We start from the raw sequence: 20,188 nt of genomic DNA, 5'->3' as shown, positions 1-20,188 counted from the left end.
CATCACATTCCGATGAACCAATCTACAGTCGTGTTTTGACCAGAAAACCATAACCATAGCCGCCCAGACTCACTTGCTGAGATGGGCGGTTATAAAAATCGAATGAATAAATAAATATAATTAATGAATTAATAGACTGACAGTGGTGGCTATCTTATCATTTTGGACGATTCTCCGTCTTTAAAGTGAGTCGCATAAAAACAAAGTTCAGCGATTCCGGAAGAAACAAGCAGATGCGTAACAGCTGAGCCGGCTCAGCTGACCCGCCAGGAAGAACCACCGCCGCCCGCCGCTGCTGTCACGAAAGCAATGACGCCACGGCTGGTCGGCCGGCCGTCCGGCCGCGTTCCGACCAGTCCCGGCGCCCTGGTTTGGAGGTGCGCGCTGGACTAGAGGCTGTTTCGTGAGGCGGGAGGGCCGGAGGGGGGTAGGGAGTCCTGCCACCTGGCCGCTCTTCCCGCCGCCAGCGAGCGAGGTCGGTGTCCTCCTCAGTCACCTGTGCCTTCCCCAGAGGGAGGCCAGGGACTTTAAGAGCCCAGGCCGGCGCGGCGTCGTTTAGCTTCCGAAGAAGGGCGGGGGCACGGCAGCCACTCTCCGGCTTGGCGGGTTTCCCGGAGGATGGCCGAAGAGGAACCTCTGCCGGCAGTTACTCCAACGCGCTGCAGTTAGGAGGGCGAGCCGCCGCGGACTGGACAGGCAGCTGTTTGGCGGATCTGCGCAGCCCGCAGCGTTTCCGGAGCTGAAGGCGAGGAATGGCAGCCCCACGCAGCAGCGCAGACTGGATGGGCTCCCTGCCGCCGGCCCTCAGCGCCCTGCCGCTGTCCAGGCTGGCCATCCCAGGTAATTGACGACCGCACGGACCTCGCCCGCCTTCACTTCCTCGAAGGCGCCTGAAAAGCCCACGTTTGATGGAGGGTGCGCATCTGGCGGCGCACCCTACACCACACAAATACTGAATATGCTTGGCAGTTTCTAGCAAAAACTTAGCAAACAGCACCTCCCTCAAGAGAATACCCTCCAGATGTGTTCAACTGCGATATCCATGATGGACAGGGTCTATAGAAATTGGAGTTTGATACATCTGGACGACGGCAGAGTGGGGAAGAAGGCCAAATGAGTTAAAGAATTAGGAAACCCGGGAATTCTGGGAGTTGTAGTTTAAACACATCTGAAGGGGGGAGGTTACGATTTTTGTGTGAATTTAAGTCCCGTTGATTTCAGTGAGATTGAGAAGTCAGGATGAGGGTTGGCAGGTTAAAGACCTAGTTATTATCTTGAATTTTGGGCATTTTTACTCTTAAGAAAAGAATACAAATAATTGGAAAATTAAATGCCATTAGAGATTTGCATTTATAAAATGGGTATATTTGAAATGGAGTAGTTAAAACATTTTACAAATGTTTCCTTCCTTGATAAAATAAAAATATATGCATTTTATATATCATTAATAGTCTATAACAGTGTTTCTCAACCTTGGCAGCTTGAAGATGCGTGGACTTCATCTTCCAGAATTCCCCACCCAGTTCTGAAAGTTGAAATCCACACATCTTCAAGCTGCCAAGGTTGAGAAACACTGGTCCATGGTACACAGAGGTTACAGGATACAGTCTGGGGGATCTGAGAAGCTTTTCCCCATAACTGCCCAGAGTCCCCTTTTCAGGAGAGATGGGCGGTGACAGAAATTTGAAAAATAAATAAATAATAAAGAATTTGATAAATTTCATTGTATGAATGAATGAAAAGACTGTTAGTCAAAGGACCCAAGAACAAGCATAACAACAAAGAAAAAAGAACAGCATACATTTTGAAATTTCATCAGAAACAAATCATTCAGGAAATCGTTTCTTCCTGCATTTAAATAGGGCAGCCAGAAATTTGGCTTCAGCCAGTCACATTAGTATTAAAGTTGGACAAGAGAAAATTTGCATATATATGGTTTAAATGGTCTGGTTGAAAAATCAGTAAAGGGGATATTTAATGTATTTTTCCAATAGTTGTAAAGCAGCAAAAAGTTCAAGTTTCATGGTCATGTTTAATCACTGAACATAACAAGCTGCAGGTTAGAACAAGTTATTCTAACTTCCTAGCTCAAAGAGGAGGTTCCTAAGACTGAATGGGCGAGGGAGGGGGGGTCTTTTTCATACAAAACCATTTTATTACTGAGTGATGGTGTTTCCTCAGTTTTTCTATGATTATGGAGTTTTGTCTCTAATACTTTATATTGGGATAAAGGCAGCAATTAACTGAGATATAAGTTTCAACTTTTTACAAATTAATTGGTTTGGGTCAGACAAACCCAAATAATCTCTTTTTGCTCCAATATGTGTAGGAAAAGTTCCTCCCTGCTTATGCAACACATTTGCTTTGCCTACTAGATCACTAGATGGGCATATGCAGGCATAATTTGAACAGAGCACACACATTCATACCTGAACAGCACAGTAAATATACCAAATAAAACCTGTCAATGGACCATTAAGCCTTAATCTACCCTAAAAGAGCTTATAAATGTTTTAAGGAAACAGTAAATTTAGCTTGGAGTTGCACAGTCATAGGATGTTTCAGAATGATACACAAGAAGCACAGGACAGGGAAAATTGAAATACTAATTTCAAAAAGAATTCTAGGTCTTGAGATTTTATTTACCAGAGTCCAGTAATCCAAATTACCCTTTCTCATATAAGTAAACAAGGGTTGGGGAACACATTGATCTCTAGGTAATGATGTGCTACAACTCCCAAGAACCCCAACCAAAATAGTTGTGAGAGCAACTTAGAATTGTAGATAAGTAACATTTGAAAATAATCAGTTTAGTGACTTCATAGACTTAAAGTTCTGATTGATTGATTGATTAATTAAGGAGTATTAGATATGTTCGCCGCCTTGAGTTATTTATAAAAATAATAAAGGTGGGATAAAAATTAAATAAATAAATAATGCTATCCCATTGATTGATTCAGTAAAGGTGTTGGTAGGAACTGACTGTAGGATAGTCATCTTCTATGGAGTATGCCAGTCTCTCTTTCCTTTTTTGTGCCTGGTGTACAATGCATAAAAACATTATTTTCATCTCATTTTTACTTAGCTGTATTGGCTAGCTGATTAAAAAATAAGCTATTCACTAAGTGAATATTCTTTGCTGTTATACAGTTAAAATTAGGATGGCTTTTATAATCATAAAAGTGGCACAATGCATGATATATATTCACATACCTGTAGATTGTGGAAAGTTTATTTATTTATTTATTTATTTAATTGTAGATTTATTCACTGCCCATCTCCCCCTCATGGGGGACTCTGGGCGGTTTACAATAAAATGCAGTTAAAACTTAAAACCATTTCAGTACAACAATACAATAAAATAAGAATATAGTAAAATATAAGTGGCAAGAGATTTTAATCAGTCTGTGAGTGTAGCAAGCCCCTCAAAATCACTTAGGGCACTAGCCATCCCCAGGTATAACTATTCCCCTTCCCATTCCAAGCCTGCTGACAAAACCAGGTCTTTAGTCTTTTTCGGAAGTCCAGGAGTGAGCGGGCCTGTCGGACCTCTGGGGGAAGAACGTTCCAAAGGGCAGGAGCTACAGCAGAGAAGGCACGCTTCCGAGACCCCGCTAGTTGAAATTCTTTTATAGATGGGGTCTGCAACATGCCCTCCCTGCATGACCGGGTGGGGCGGGTCGATGTAATAGGGATGAGACAGTCCCTCAGATATCCTGGTACCATGCCATGTGGGGCTTTAAAGGTAATAACCAACACCTTGTGTCCTAACAGCCAGGAACCACGCTGAGACAAGGAATAGGTCTCTAGTATTTTATTACTGCTACATAAACAGAAAAACCTAACAAACTGAAGAAGCGTGGGGAAAACCCCGACATATAAACCCCAAAGGCTAAGGCGGGCCCGATCTGTGTCTCTTTGAATGGCTACCTAATTCCTCAGTACTAGGCATGCGCTTTACAGCCTGGATGGGAGCCCCCTGCTCGCCATCCTTACTCATGACACCTTGAATTGGACCCGGAAGCAAACTGGGACCCAGTGCAGCTCACGCAACAAAGGTGTTACGTGTGCAAACCTTGGAACACACAAGATTGTCCGCATGGCTGCATTCTGAATCAGCTGAAACTTCCGGATACTCTTCAAGGGTAGACCCATGTAGAGTGCATTACAGTAGTCTATCTGGGAGATGACCAGGGCATGAGTGACTGTTCGAAGGGCCTCTCGGTCCAGGAAGGAGCGTAACTGGCACACAACATGGAGTTGAGCAAAGGCCCTCCTGGCCATGACTGCCACCTGCTCTTCGAGCAGGAGTCGTGACTCCAAGAGGACCCCCAAGTTACACACCTGGTCTGTCTGGGGCAGTGCAACCCCATCCAGCACTAAAGATGACAAATTCCTGGCACATGAGGTACCATTAATCCACAGTCACTCCGTCTTACCACAGTTCAGTCGAAGCCTGTTGCTCCCCATCCAGGCCCCCACATCCCCCAGGCACTCGGAAAGGGTGGTCACAGCATCACTTACTTCACCAGGGATGGAGATATACATCCCAAAAGGATACCAGGGATGGAGATAGCCAACCCAAAAGGATACCATGGTCGATGGTATTGAAAGCCGCTGAGAGGTCAAGAAGAGCCAGGATGGATGCACTCCCTCCATCCTGCTCCCACCAAAGATCATCCATAAGTGCGACCAATGCCGTTTCCGTCTCATAACTGGGCCTGCAACCTGACTGAAAGGGGTCTAGATAATCCGTTTCAACTAGGATCCTCTGGAACTGCAGCACCACCACTTTCTCAACCACTTTCCCCAAAAAGGGGAGGTGGGAGACTGGGCGAAAGTTGTCCAATACTCTAGGGTCCAGTGATGGTTTCTTGAGGAGGGGGCACACCAGTGCCTCTTTGAAGGCTGCCGGGAATACCCTCTCTCTCAAGGAAGTATTTACCACTGCTTGGACCCAACCACATGTCCCCTCCTGAGCTGCCTTCACCAGCCAGGAGGGGCATGGGTCTAGTTGACAAGTGGTAGTGTTTACAGTCCGGAGGATCCTGTCCACTTCCTCAGGCTCAACAGGCTCAAACCGTTCCCAGATAACAGAGTAAGAACATCCCCCGGGCATCTCCCCAGACCCTGCCCTGTGCTCAGAGTCCAACTTGGAACGGATCTGAGCAATTTTATCTTGCAGATACCCAGAAAACTCCTCAGCTTGGCCCTGTAGATGGATCTCTGGGTCCCCTTTCCCCAGAAGGGAATGGGTAATCTTAAACAGGGCCGCTGGGTGGCATTCTGCAGATGCAATAAGGGTAGAGAAATACTGACGTTTCGCTGCTCTTACTGCCACAAGGTAGGGCTTAATAGCGGCTCTAGCTTGTGTTCGCTCAGGTTCGGTCTTTGTCTTCCTCCAGCGGCACTCTAGGCGTCTCTCAATCCTCTTCAGAACCCTGAGCTCCTCCATAAACCATGGGGAGTATCGGGTTCGATGGGATGAGAGAGGCTGCATGGGCGTGATCTTCTCCAAGGCCCTAGCTGCTTCCCTGTTCCAGGCCACCACCAGGGCCTCTGTGGACCATGCAGCAGATCCTCGGATTCCCCCAGCTCCCTCTGAAACCCTAACGGGTCCATTAGTCACTGGGAGCGGACCAATCAAATAGGTCCTGCCTCCCTGCGAAGGGGTGGCATGGGAGAATCTCAGGCTCACCAGGGCATGATCTGACCATGACAAAGGGGAGAGATATACTTCTTCCCTCAGATCACACCGCCATTGGTCCGACAAGAAAACTAAGTCCGGGGTGAGGCCAGTGTCCCGAGTAGGGTCTCAGATAATCTGAATCAGGTCCATGGCCACCATGGTGGTCATGAACTCCTGAGCTGCCTCTGAGGCCCGCCCCAGGGACAGCAGGTTGAAGTCACCCAGAACCATAAGCTTGGGGAACTCCACCGCCAATCCTGAGATAGCCTCCAGCAGCCCAGGCAGGGAAGTTGTTATGCAGCAGGGAGGCTGGTACACTAGCAACACCCCCAACTGTTCCCAAGAACCCACTTGAAAAACAGGGTCTCACACCCGGCCACTTGTGGAGCATGACCTCTGAAAACCACAAGGGATTCCTGGATGACAACAGCCACCCCTCCTCCCCCCTGGGGTCTTGACTGGTGCCATACTCGAAACCCAGCAGGGCACATCTCCGAAAGAGGAACACCTCCTTCCATGCCCAGACAGGTTTCAGTAATGCACGCCAGGTCGGCCCCCTCCTCCATGATCAAGTCACCGATGAGGGGGGCCTTGTTGTTAACAGACCTGGCATTGCAGAGCAGCAGCCAAAGCCCAGGGCCTCCATGGGTCTGCTGACCAGGGTCTGGGTTTGAGCACAGAGGGCCGGAACGCACCACTGGTAATAAACACCAGGGGCGTCTTCCCCGTAGATGGCCCGCCCTCCGGTTCCCATCATAACATCCCTGACCCATCACCACCTCAATCCTCTGTCCCGCCCTACAGTCCCCAGAGTCTCGCCATCCATTAGCCCCCAATCCTGGACTCCGAAGACCCCTGGTTAAAAATAATGATTCCTCCATCCAAGCATACACTCACTCCCACCCTCACATTCACTCAACCACAATGCGATGGTGGGCCCTTCAAACATACCAGCTCCCGCTCTCGGCAGTGTCAGGGCCTTACCATCGCCTGTCCACTCATTCACTGCCCCCCCCGGCTTCTCTAACTAGTCCAGAGGGGGCACACCAGCCACTACTCCTCGCCCCCCTGCCTCTCACTCAGGGGGTGAGTATATCCATACAGTCCTTCTCAGTCAATAACTCGTACACCCTCACATGCCTCTCACGCCTGGAGGGGGTACCCCATACACCTGGAGGAATCTTCACAAGTCTAAAGATGACTAATGATAACTAAAGGTTGGGGGGGGGGAGGTGGCTAGGGTTAAAACCCAAGGAATTTGGCTCTTAAAGTTAGAATTCATGCCCTCAGGCCAGTTCTTCTACAGAGCACTAGATACCCGCTCAGTCCAATTATCCTGTGCTGTTGATGTAGTTGTGCCCAATCTGTCATCTGCGCCCAATATATCCTCCAGGCCAGTCTATGGTCGTGTAGCTCCCATCGACTCCCCGGACTTCCCCTGGTAGGAGGCAGCCTGTCATCTGGGTCCACAGCGCCGCCGGCGTTCACCAGCCTCCCCACGCTCACCAGAGTAGGCCGCCACTCCCCAGCTTGTCCAGGGGGGCCAGTGCGCCCTCCTGCCACAACTCTGGCCATGACCCTGGCCACTCGAGGCCCACTGCGTTGAGCCACTCCAACAGCAGCTCCGGCTGCGGTTCTAACAGGGGCCCGCCACGCCACCAATAAATTTTGTCAGCTCAATGATTACAACTCATGTTTTGCATGCCTAAGGACCCAGGTTCAACCCATATCTTCAACTGAAAAATCAGAGATAGCAGGCCTGGAACAGATATCTACTTGGGACAATGAGCATTCCTTTCTAATTAGAGTGCTGATAATATTGGGGTGTATTTCTTTGTTTTATTGTATCCCAAGGGACATCAAGAAAATGATGTCTGCTATTTCAGGAGCCTGTCTGGACAAAATTTTTGTCCACTTCATCCGAAATCTGCTACTTGGGAGTCTCTTAAATTGTGATTTTACTAAATAATCAGTTACATACAGATATTATTAAAGATCTTTTCTACTTCTTAAAATAAATAGATGCTGTTTAATAGTGCTATAAAGGAGTATGGCTAATCAGGATGAAATGTTCAATAACACTTGTAGCTTTTTGGTAAAAGCTGATCATTAGCTGAGGTCAAAGAACATTCCCACATTAGACTAGATTGTGAGTATATAATTACAAACGTAAGCTTATTATTTAAGAGGGCTGGCCTTTACTTAGCAATAGCCATAGTTGACTTCAACTAATCTCAGAATACCAGACTAGATGAATCATTTGTTCTTCTTTACATCCAGTCATCTTAAACAACTGGAAAATCCATAGCAGGCACATGGCGATCTTTGACTTGTTCTCTTTTTCATTTGCACTTAACAAAGGAAATACCTCTGTTAGCAGAACCAGCCCTTTGGTCTTGCTGCTAAAGATATAAACTAGAAAATGTGCTAGTGAGTCATAACAGTAGCTAATACATATGCTTTGGCAAATGTTTGCTTAAAAATCCAACTCCAAATATTTTTGATAAAGAATGTATCACAGTTAAAAGTAATATGTATTATTACTATAGAAAATCTATACCAAACTGAGTGAAGAGAGAGAGAAAAGATTGCTTTTAATTTACATATCAATTTCTCCAGATATAAATCCCATTACTTTTTCTCCCAAAGCCTTCTCATTTGAAATGGAATGTAAAGCTACTTCTTCTGCAGAATTGTAGAAAGAGTATCTTTATCACAGATTGCAAAGATTTTATCATTCTAGTTCATGTAGCTATAAAGTCATGCAGACTGTTGTAAGAGAAAGCTGCACATGGTTGAAACGGATGAAATGGGTATTAAGAGACAGAATATAGAATAAGCCAATTATAATAAACCCTTCTGTTTCACTTCTAAAGGATCTATTTATATTTAATAATTACCACAACAGCAAGAAGAATATTTAAGTACTTGACACCAAGTAATAAAAGTAGTGTGAATTTTAACCATTGCAAGACAAAACATATTGCTTAAAAGCTATTCCTCCAAAATAACTCAGCTTACAATGAAGCATTTTAATCCAGGCAGAATTTGTTGAATTTTGTGTTTCCCAATTTTAAAAAAGCTGTTTTTTAGACAGAGTTGTAGTTCCTAGTCATGTGTGGTGGCTTTATATATAATAAGCAAAGTTCAGATGAGTTGTACTACGTATAATAGTCACCAGAGTAAAGCGCCTTAATAAGTAGGCCAACCATATTTTCTTGAGACAAAAACAGGACATTGGGATGGCAAAACGGGATGGGGTTAAGATTCGGAGACAACGGTAAGCTGAGAAGGTGCAGAAGGGGGAGGTGAGGCCGTGGTTGGGTCCGGAGAGGCTGGTGAAGGGATGCTGTTGGACAGAGAGGTTGCAGGAGGGCTGAGGGTGGTGGTGAGCTGGGAGAGGAGAACAGGAACAGAAGCAACAGGAGGCTGAGAAGCGGAGGGCTGAGGGCAGTGGCGAGCTGAGACAGAAGGACAGGAGTGGAGGCGGCAGCAGGCTGGAAAAGTGCAGGAGAGTTTAAGGTGGCTGCGAGCTAGATGGGAGGACAGGAATGGAGGAGTCTAGTGAACGGTTGTCCCCGACAACCTGTTCCTCTCTGGCACGCCCTTTTATTTTTTCTTCCCGCCATTTTGGCCTGAGAGCCAATCAGCTTCTTTTCTGCTGAGCGCGCTTTTCCAACCGTCTTCCACTGCACTGATTGGTGGCAGCAACTCTTCCTCTTGCTCACTACCAATTAGCTGTTCCTGCAGTTCCTGCTCTAGGTTTCCCGCCGGAAGTCAGCCTCCTTCTCAATTTCAATTTCAATTTTTTTTCCTGCTTTTCCCAGTAATGGCTCCAACATTTTTTTAAAAACAGGACAAAACTGACATTTTTATTAAAACAAGACGGTCGGGAAATGTTAAAAAAAGGGGACTGTCCTGTTCAAAACAGTACGTATGGTCAGCCTATTAATAAGACAAAATAACATAGCATCTAAATGGTCTACTGTATGTTCAAGCCATCAGAGGGATGAAATTGATAGGAGACTACAATTTGTCTCCTATCAATTTCATCCTGACTACAAAAGTTATTGGCAAACCCCAACACTTGGCTTTTAAAAGAGTGATTTGTGTGTCTATTTCAAACATCAGATGTAATTTTTAAAGATAAAAAGATAAAGGACTCAAAATAGGCTAACTGTATGAAGTAAATCCACTGCTGGTAAATAATCTTTTTAATAAGCAGTACCTCTTTTTAAAAAACATATTTCATTAACAAATCCACCAGTAAAAAGCATGCATAAAATATAAATATAAATGAATACAATTCGTCCCACCCATATTCTCTACGTACTTTTTTCTTCCTTTAGTTAGGAACAATACGCCTTATTGGTTGTTCTGTGCTGTTCACCTAAAGGGAGGCTGATGGTATCCACTATATTGTCTTTTTTTTCTTCTAGTAAGGGTAGTATACTAATTATATATATATATATATATATATATATATATATATATATATATATAATTCTATATATTTTTAATAAACAATGTGCACCATGAACTCTTCATATTACATCATGCAGATTTCTGTTTTGAGTTCATTACAATTTACTTCACGTGCCGTAATTTACCTTACCTATGATGTAATAGGAAAATATGTTAAGACGTAATGTACGTATGTAATTGATTGTGACTAAACTGCATATTAATTTCTGTTGAATGTTAAGAATGAATCATAGTACATGTGGAAGATATCTATCCAACATTAATTACTTTGCTATATGATAGTTATGTATTACTTACTTGCTCATAGATACATTTTTGAGTAATGTTGGTACAATGAAAAAATTGAAATATTGTGACAGTTGGCTTCCCTGGTACCCCAAATTACAGAATATCAATAGCAAACTGAAGGCAAGGAAAAATGAAAGCTGATATGTTATATTTGTTTCAGTCTTACCATTTTGTGAATATTTTTGGCTTGATTGACTAATTAATTGTGAAATGTTGTGCTTTGACACTTGTAGAGTGTATTAGAGTCCCCATGAATTTTCATTTTCCAAGGAAATGTGTTCTTTTCTTAAGCACATTTTTTAAAATGTTATTTTTGCCATAGCCATGATAAAAGAGAGTTGACAGCTATGCACCAGTGGTAGGGCACTGCCATCTGGTATGCAAATTGTGCACTGCACACGGGTGCCACATGAGGGAAGGCACCAGTTGCAACTTTTAAAAAAATACTCAAAAGCCGGATAGCACAATTACATAGAAAAAGACTGTCTGAGAAAGAGAAAGGGATACAATATTTTAAATGCTAAAAAAAATTGGTTGGGGTAGGCAGTAAGTGGATTTCTGTACAAGGGTACCTGGTATGCCATCAGTGGCCCTGGCCGGTTGTATGCAAAACATTTCAAATTGGAACTATTTTGGATGTGCAGTGCCCCATTTCATGTTCAAAACATTTGTTCTCAAATGTGAAACATTTCCGTCACGTTCAAAATAGGCAGTTTCAGTCATCCTGAAAGTGTTTTGAGGTCAGACAGCTGTTGAGTTTGAAATATTCTGCTTTGTGCTCAAAACACTTCCCCTCTCACACACACAATGATTGAAACAGCCCATTCTGAGTGTGGATCAGACTTTGATAAACTTATCCCACTAAACTGAAGTAAATATTTTTTAAGCCTTATTAAATGTGTTAATTTTTGTTATTAAAAACATACTAGTAAGCTGATTCCATAGCTTAGAAATTGGTTCATTTTATTTTATGTATAAGTTTAAAAAGCATCAGTATCAACACAGTTCCTTGACCTACTTCAGTTCTTCTTTCCCTTGAGAAAATTGTCCATTTATTCATTTTCTGTTTTCTGACTTCAGCCAATTAGCAGCCTATTAAAGAACAGATCCTCATATAACAGACCCTTTTATCTCAAGAACTGTTGATGTACAGCGTTGTCAAACGCCTTTTGAAAATCCTGGTAAATAATGTTGACAGGATCACCCCCATCCACATGCCTGTAGAAATCCTAAAAATCTCCCAAAGGTTGGTGAGGCAGGACTTCCCCATGCAGAATCTGTGCTGATTGTCCTTCTGCAAGGCCTGTTCCTCTCTCTGCCTACCTTCCCCACCACCACTGCCATCTCCACTGATTACTATCAGTTTCCAATCAAAGCGAATATTTGTAGCTCAGGGTTGAACTGTGGAGTCCTTGGTGCTCTCTGAGCCTTATTGTTTTCTTGCAGACATTTCAGTCACACTGAAGATGTTGCCTAGTCTGGCAGTGAAACCTCTGCAAGAAAACAGCAAGGCTCAGAGAGCACCAAGGGCTCTACTGTCAGTTTCTGTGAGGTTTCAGCCTGCTTCTGACTCTGAAAACGAAACCTATCTGGAGTCAGAAGGGGAAAATGAAACTCATCAGGAGGGACTCAGAGAAGCAGAACCATGAAGTGACTCAGCAGAGTGGGAGAATTTGCAGATGCGGATTGGTCAAACTCCGGAGGGGGATTTGAATTCTCCAATCAGCACTTGAGACAGGAGAGCAGAGAAGTGCGCAAATCAGAAAGCAGCCTGATTGGCTGCAGGAGGAAAAAGGCACAGAAGGGATCACTTAAAAAGGCAGGCACACCAAGAGCAAGCTGCCGGAAACAACTGAACCTTCGAGCTCACAGCACTTGTGGAAGAGTTCCTACCTGCGTCAGAAGCCTTGCCTGTAGCCAGCATGGAACCAGCACCAGTGTCTTCTACCTCTGTGGAACTGCCTTCTGCACAAGCTGCTCCAGTCAAGTCTCTCCTTGCCGTCCCTGCTGAGCACAGTCTTAGCCTTGCTTCCAGGCCTCAGCCTTGCTTGGATTCTCCAGTCCAGTCCAGTCTGGACAGAAAATGAGAAAAATAACAAGAGACTGGGTGTTTTTTCTTCTTCTTTTTTTTAAAAAACAAGGTTCTTATTTATGATAGCAGTGAATTATAATACTTATTTGCAATTTTACTTCCATTTCTGAAGACTACATTTCAGTTCATTTAAGTGTTTTTTGTTAAAGCTCTGTTTACTATACTATTACTATAATCAGTTACAAATTATAGATGAATCTGAAAGCTATGTTATTACTTCATTTATTTGCCAACTACATCAATTATTTTGGTGTTGTAATAGAGATCTATGCTGCCCAGAAAACAAGTAACTCTGCTGCCTTACTCTTTGTTCTTTTATTAAACCATTAGATGAATCTAAAACATGTATGAAAATATGGCCTTCTGGAACTGTGGTAATACTGAATCCAAATGTTCATTAAATCAATTCAACAAGATATTTTATCATTACACCCTTGAAAAGGTTATACTCTGTCAGCAAATAACAAGGTTAACAAACAACTCTGTATGTGTAGTTACTTTTTATGGTAAGCAATAATAATAATTAAAATGTATATGCCACCCAAAGGTCTTACACTACTGGTCTGTCTTCAGGTTCTTTTTTTTTTTTTTGCACAGCAGTGACAGATTATTGAAATAAAATTACAATTAATTATCCCCCTCTGATATTGCTTGGTATATCCCTTATTTAACTATATTATATGGTTCTAAAGTAATATTATTTAGCAATGAATGAAGCCACAGTTAGGTAATTGCTAGGATTTAAAGGTTTGCCCTACTAGCCAAAGGAATGCAATATATGAAATTGCATTCCAGTTAGTTTTATTTGTATACCTGGCAAATTGAACAATTTATGCATACTTGAATATAATACTAAAAATGACGTTTTGGTGATACAGTATAAATTGAAATAATAAACTACTTCTGGTATGGTAATATAGTGTTTCTTTGCAAATAATTTGTAAAAGGGAGCTCAGAATATTCAGTATAAGAAACTGATGCCAAAAGAGTTATAATTAATGGAAGGAGATAAGAAACTTCTCCTGGATCTGTTCTAAAAGGTTTAAAGGATAGACCTCATACATCCTGGGATTATTTTTAGGGACACCTGAAATTTGATTTACATTAAGATTCGATGTACAATACTTATTGGTTCCTATCCAGTGACATTATATGTTAGTAATGGAATTTTATTTTATTTTTAGCACAAGTATGCATTAGTGACTTATGGGGGCTGCATATGTACTATTTATGAGCTACACATACTTTATCTGCTCCTGATTAATGAGAGTATCAGAGTATTCCATTGTTTGGGCTCTTTCTTCTGACATGGTATGTTCTATCTCATTGTCACATCACACTGGAATAGTATAAAATCAAGGATCCCATCTGGAAAGGAAAAGAGTACATTTTTTTAACCAATCAGTGTGTGTGTGTATACACATGTGCATGTATGTAATGATTACTGCTGGTATTCTTCAAATATGGCCCATTGATATCTGATTTGTAAAGAGTGTGAGCATCCAGTTAGATTCAAGATTTGTAATAAGCCAGTTCAGTGATTTAAATTCAATCTCCAAATGCATGGGAGATTTGCTATTTGCTATGATTTGCTATTTGCTATAAATTTGCTATTTGCTATGATTTGAGCCAAATTTATGTTAAGTTTTCTTCATTTGATCTTGGCCGTATGAGCTGAACAACAACAGAATGCAGGGTTTTTTTTTTTAGAATTAGGTGAACAGAGTCCCTGAAAAAGGAAGATTTATAAGAATAATAAATTGCCTTTCTTCAATATAGGTTCACATGACTCCTTCAGCTACTGGGTGGATGAGAAATCTCCTGTGGGACCAGATCAAGCCACGGCAGTTAAGCGGTTAGCTAAAATTTCTTTGATAAAAAAGCTAATGAAGAAATGGTCAGTAACACAAAGTCTGACATTCAAGGAACAGCTTGACAGTGGAATCCGCTATTTTGATCTCCGTGTATCTTCCAAACCAGGTGAAGCAGGACAGGAAATCTACTTCATTCATGGCTTGTTTGGAACCAGAGTATGGGATGGGCTTGTGGAGATAAACACCTTCCTAATCCATCATCCTAAAGAAGTAATCTTCCTGGATTTCAATCATTTCTATGCTATGGATAGCAACCATCATATGTACCTTATCAGCAGGATTCAAGAAATATTTGGATCAAAACTCTGCACAAAAGAATGTGTGGAAAAGGTGACACTGCAAAATCTTTGGGAAAAGCAACAGCAGGTAGAGGATTTTTCCCCCCTATTTAATTGGAACTGAATCTACATTTCTGTAATTCAAACTACCATTAAGTGGCCTTTGGGAAAACGTCTTCAGAGGTTATAGGATTCCATGGATTCCTGACTCTGAAGTCAATGTTTGGAAGAGGAAATCTGAAAGTAGTAGAGATACTAGTTTTCTAGGATCTAGAAACTCAATGGGCTGTCTTACTTGCATCTTAGCACAGAATGTCTCTGTAGCACTTCATCCATTCTATAATATCTGTGACCTGTTATATTTCTAATACAGCTGAACTCAGACAAACAGCAACATGTGCCAAAGCTGTCCCCCTGGTGGCAGTATCTGAATATAGATGTTAGTGGTAGAAGTTCATTCATTCATTCATTCAATTTGATGTTGCCCAACTTTAAGTGACTTTCAGCAGCTCACAATATACCAACACAATATAAAAACAATATTATAAAAACAACAGAACCAGACTTGGACAAAAGAAAAAAAGCAAGATGGTGAACCTGGCAAAACCTCAACATTTTGAACTTTGAAGGATTTGCTTCCACGTTAATGTGATGCATTGATTCATAGTTATAACCAAACTTCTTATTTATGGGTGGGCATTCAGCAATATCCCAGCCACATATAGGCATAGCCTCATTATGTGACTGCCTTTATGTTCCAGAGAAAGAAGAAAGGGATACCCAAATGGGGGAACCCTATAAATAAATAAAGCTTTCACAAGGCGCTAAGGCATAGGAGATGTTATTGTTTCTCCCCTGGATTCAGAAGGAGAGTTAGTGGTATATAATGGCAAGAAGTAGAACAAATAATGAGATCCTTAATGTAACCCCACCTACTGCACAAGACCTCAGCAGATAGGTGATATTCTTTCCCTTCATTTCCCTTAAGCTATGATGAAGCTCATTCTGCTTACTAGTATAGAATTACAAGATGAGGTATATGAAGGCAGATAGTGTTGACTGATTATTCAAGGACTAAAATGAAATGGAGTGGCAACTCATGCAATCCAATTCAGTATCATTTTAATTGCTTCAGATATAATAGGATTATATGACAAGTTTTATTAAAACTGAAAACCCTTCAAATTACTTCCACAAATTTTATGACGACCATGCAACATTTACTAGATGATAGTGGTAGTCACCAGGTTGCGAGTTTCTCTAGTAACATTTGACCTGAAATTGCCCCAATTTTACTTTTACCTACCTCAGTGCTGTCTCAAAGACAGTAATCTTTTCTGTATTGTTATACTCTTTGCCCATTGTTTAGAAAGCAATTTTAGAGAATAATATACATATAAATGAATGCAGGAAGAGATTTTGGTTGCTTTATTTCTACCTCTTTTTTTTTCAGGCTCTTGTTTTCTACCATCATCCTATCTGTGAAATATACTCCTTTCTGTGGTCAGGGAATAAAATGCCATCACCCTGGGCAAACACAACCAATGTACATAAACTACTGCAGTTCTTGGAGACCACTCTGAAGGAGCGAGCAAAACATGGAACTTTCCATGTTTCTCAAGCTATTCTCACACCAAGAGTTGAAACTGTTGCACGGCATCTCAGCCGTGGCCTGAAAAACACTCTTGTTCACAGGTGAGTGTCTCCTTAAGTTTTCTGTGGGTCCTTACTAGTTTGCAGTCTTTGCCTGACAATGGATATAGCAATACCCATGAAGTGTTTCCTAGATCTCCTGTCATGAGTAAGGATGGCGAGCAGGGGGCTCCCTTCCAGACTGTTAAGCGCATGCATAGCACTGAGGAATTGGTGAGCCATTCCAAGAGGCACAGAGTGGGACCGCCTTAACCTGCAGGGTTTATAGGGATGGGTTTTTCCCATGCTTGTTCAGTTTGTTAGGATTACTGTTATGTATTAGCAATAAAACATTAGAGACCAGATCCCTGTCTCAGAGTGTTTCCTGGGAGTCAGGACATCTCCTGTCCAACTGTTCATAATTAATAAATTGACCCACCTTGTAAAGTCATTAAGGGTACATCCTTTGGTGCCTGGGAGATTGTTGTGAGGGCCAAAGGGAACTGTTCCCTGGACATGCTGGCAAATGGGGTTGGGCAGAGAGAATATGCCACCTGTTTTCCTCTTCCATTAGAACCAATTAAAAGAAACCAAGAAAAAAATATGCAGAAAAGTGACAAATTTTCATTCTTAAATTTCAGGAGAATACGTTAAGCAGATTTTGCTATAACTACAGAAGTTAGAAAAATAGTCTAAACAATGGCAGTACACAGGATGCTCAAAGAAACCTATCTTCCTCACCATCAGAATCAAACATCCATTGTTATAACTACAAATTTCTACTTTTGAAAAACAATTTATTTATTATTTTATTTATTTATTAATCAAATTTATCACCACCCATCTCCCAAAAGGGACTCTGTTTTGCTATACAATGATAAGGCACTAGATGGTGCTAAATCACTTTCTCTTTTTTCAAATATCCAAATGTCTTGTATCTTTATTTTAATAAAGATCAACTGCAATTATAGATAGCATTCCAAATCATGTGATACAGAAATATTAAATCAGCAAAAAGTAGACAAACCAAGTATAATGTATTTTGTTTGTAGTGCCTTATTCCTATTCTAAAGTGAATTGCTGATATAAAATGTGATTGTAAACACAAGCTAAATAGATACATAATGAACTAGGCAATGTTTTGTTTAGTTTAGTTTGCTTGAAAGAGGTTTCTGGATAAGAGTGAATTAAAAAGGCTTGTCATTCTTTGGATATCAATTATATCTCCAGTTGCTTGCTTCTCAAATCTAAACACCTGAAAGCAAAAATTCACTTACAGCATTTATGATGCTATAGCACCATTTCTCATTTTATTCTAGGGAAGTTGTGAAATAATAACTTAAAAATACACACACACAGGAAAACAACTTACTTAAATTAGACCACGTGCTTAAATGTTTGCTTAGCACCTTTATCTCTCACTAAACCACAATGTAGTCTTTTAAAGAACCTGTTGTTAAACTATGACATGGCATACTGTGTGAACTAGATCAGTTTCACAGTAATTATTTAGAATGCGTAAATGCTATTGGGAAGATAAATTTTCCTGTAATGCTAAGAATATTAGTTGGCATATCAACATTAAAAAGTTGATTTTAGAATTTAGACATAATGTAAAAATAATGCACAAAATAATGTTGATAAACAACGTGGTCTGTCTTTAATGTTCAGATATTCTCTGAGTCTATGAATAAATACAGATATTATATATCTACTTGCAGTTCTTTTTTATCCATTCAATTGTGTCCAATACTCAGAGACTGCCTGGACAAGTCCCTGCAGTTTTCTTGGCAAGGTTTTTCAGAAGTGGTTTGCCATTGCCTCCTCCCTAGAGCTGAGAGAAAGTGACTGGCCCAAGGTCACCCAGCTGGCTTTGTGCCTAAGGCAGGACTAGAACTCCCAGTCTCCCAGTTTCTAGCCTGATGCCTTAACCACTACATCAGACTGGATCTCTACTTGCAGTTATTTGTTCCTAAAATCCTCTTTATAGAAAACATATAACGCATGTTGCTATGTATTTGTTAATTTCTTTCCTCCTCCTTGAGCCTGTAACGTATGAGGTCCTCAGATGTGGCATGTTTTTGCTGATTTTTTAAAAACCTTTTTAAAACATGGTTTGTAATAGTTGAGAAATCATTATCACTCTTATTTTCCAAACAAACATCCTTTGTTTCAGTATTTGGATACAAAGAAACTCACAAAATGATAGTTCTATAAAGGAAGAGCTTTTACCAGACCTGAAGTGAACTTGTTTCAACAAGTTCCTTCAGGCCATCTTCCACACTGTTCTGGAATGACCCCCTAGTTCCAATTCAATTTTTTTTGGGGGGTGGGGGGAGGCATAAGGAACTGCAGGTAGAAGTTGAAATTTTTTTTAAAGTCCAAGATACTGTGTTCCGGGAGAGAATTCTGAATCCAGAACAATTTAATTCATAAAAAAGTTTCCTTTGTAAAGTATAATATGTAATACAAGCATTTTTTTCTTATTTCCAAGAAGCATTGTAGATTATCATATAGGCATATTCTACAATATATGTAGATATTATTATATATAGGATAAAGTGTGTCTCATACTGCATATCTGTGATGTAATATGTTTCTTTATTTTCCATAGAAATCTTCCTTTGATTCTGAGCTGGGTGAAATCACAGCAACCAGGAATCATGGGTGTTAACATCATCACTTCAGACTTCGTGGAACAGGTGGACTTTGCAGCTACCATAATTGGATTAAATGATCTCCTCTTAGAAGATAAAAAATCCTGATTTTTAAAAAAGGTATTTAACCAATGGGGGGCGGGGTGTCATTTGGGGGTATTTCATTTATATCAGATTACTCTATTTCAACCCTCTCAACAATTTTCTGTTTGACACAGTATGAAGACAAAATTATCTCAGTGCATAGATCTAAACTGTGCTACTGCACGTCTTTCTCTGCTGCATATATGGACGTTCTGCCTGCCTCTGTGGAAATAAAGGATGTGATTCTGGCTGGCCAACTGGAGGCTCAACGTTGCAACACATGGAAATAATCAGCAGAGGCCTCTCCGTAGACTTGCTGAGTGTGTACATCCTGCATATCGTGAAACCCGGAACTCTGGCTCTGAGGATAATAATAAATTATAAGCTTGAATTCACCAGATTAGCCAACAGTTTACCTCTCTTGGCTACATCAGTTAGAAATATGTGCTGTGCTTGTTTCATTGCCACTGTACTGTGTATATCATGCTACCTCGGTCGCTCTGTAGGGAAACACCATTTCTATTGTTTGCTGTGATCGTTGGTAAATACAGTAATGTGTGTGGATTTTTAGAGTTAATTATGTATTTAGAACTCCCCTTTTTACTTGAACTTGCATTTTAATTCATTGTTTTGAGAGGTTAAACCTAAATGGGTAGAAAGAGGGATTATTTTAAATGCAACACTATTTGTTTTGTGGATTTTTTTTAAGTCCTAGATTTAGAATCACTTCTGAGAAGTAAGAGGCTAATGCCACCTAACACTCATCCCACTCTGGCATAATTCACTTCTAACATGTTGGAATTTTCATAGAAGAATGTAAATAGGAAATGGCACGCCAAGGTACAAAGTATCTGCCATTTTGTAGAATGTATTAATGGAATAATTTTCAAAACCAGTCAGCCAGTATTTATGTATTTATTTTTTGTAAAACAAAATGTATGACATCCTATTTAATCAGTTCTGGGCAGGTACACACTAATAAAAGCTGCTAACATGCCATGCAAAGTTATTATTGCTGCAGTTTCATACACATTTCTTTCCCTGAGAGTAAGTCCTGTTAAACTCAGTGGAAGATGTCAGAATAGATAGTCTAGAGCAGTGGCAACTTG

The 20,188-nt window shown here is 41.1% G+C and overlaps 1 protein-coding gene across 1 annotated transcript; it reads left to right on the top strand.

The window, feature by feature from the left end:
- The first annotated feature begins 348 nt into the window (after positions 1-348).
- Positions 349-19,419, top strand: PLCXD2 (phosphatidylinositol specific phospholipase C X domain containing 2). The gene is made up of 5 exons (XM_063305565.1): positions 349-840; positions 14,334-14,794; positions 16,160-16,401; positions 18,953-19,115; positions 19,214-19,419. The coding sequence occupies exons 1-4, from the start codon at positions 753-755 to the stop codon at positions 19,101-19,103; spliced, it is 942 nt and encodes a 313-aa protein (XP_063161635.1). The 5' UTR covers positions 349-752; the 3' UTR covers positions 19,104-19,115; positions 19,214-19,419.
- The last annotated feature ends 769 nt before the right edge of the window (positions 19,420-20,188 follow it).

This window comes from Candoia aspera, chromosome 5 (genome assembly GCF_035149785.1).
Source record: "Candoia aspera isolate rCanAsp1 chromosome 5, rCanAsp1.hap2, whole genome shotgun sequence".
NCBI lineage: Eukaryota > Metazoa > Chordata > Lepidosauria > Squamata > Boidae > Candoia > Candoia aspera.
This window is presented reverse-complemented; position numbering and strand designations above follow the sequence as displayed.

Bases quoted from the DNA above. Each gene is read 5' to 3' on its own strand.
- PLCXD2 (XM_063305565.1), top strand. From the start codon at position 753: ATGGCAGCCCCACGCAGCAGCGCAGACTGGATGGGCTCCCTGCCGCCG. The intron at 14,795-16,159 runs GTAGAGGATTTT...TTTTTTTTTCAG, and splicing joins TTTGGGAAAAGCAACAGCAG to GCTCTTGTTTTCTACCATCA. The intron at 16,402-18,952 runs GTGAGTGTCTCC...TATTTTCCATAG, and splicing joins AAAAACACTCTTGTTCACAG to AAATCTTCCTTTGATTCTGA.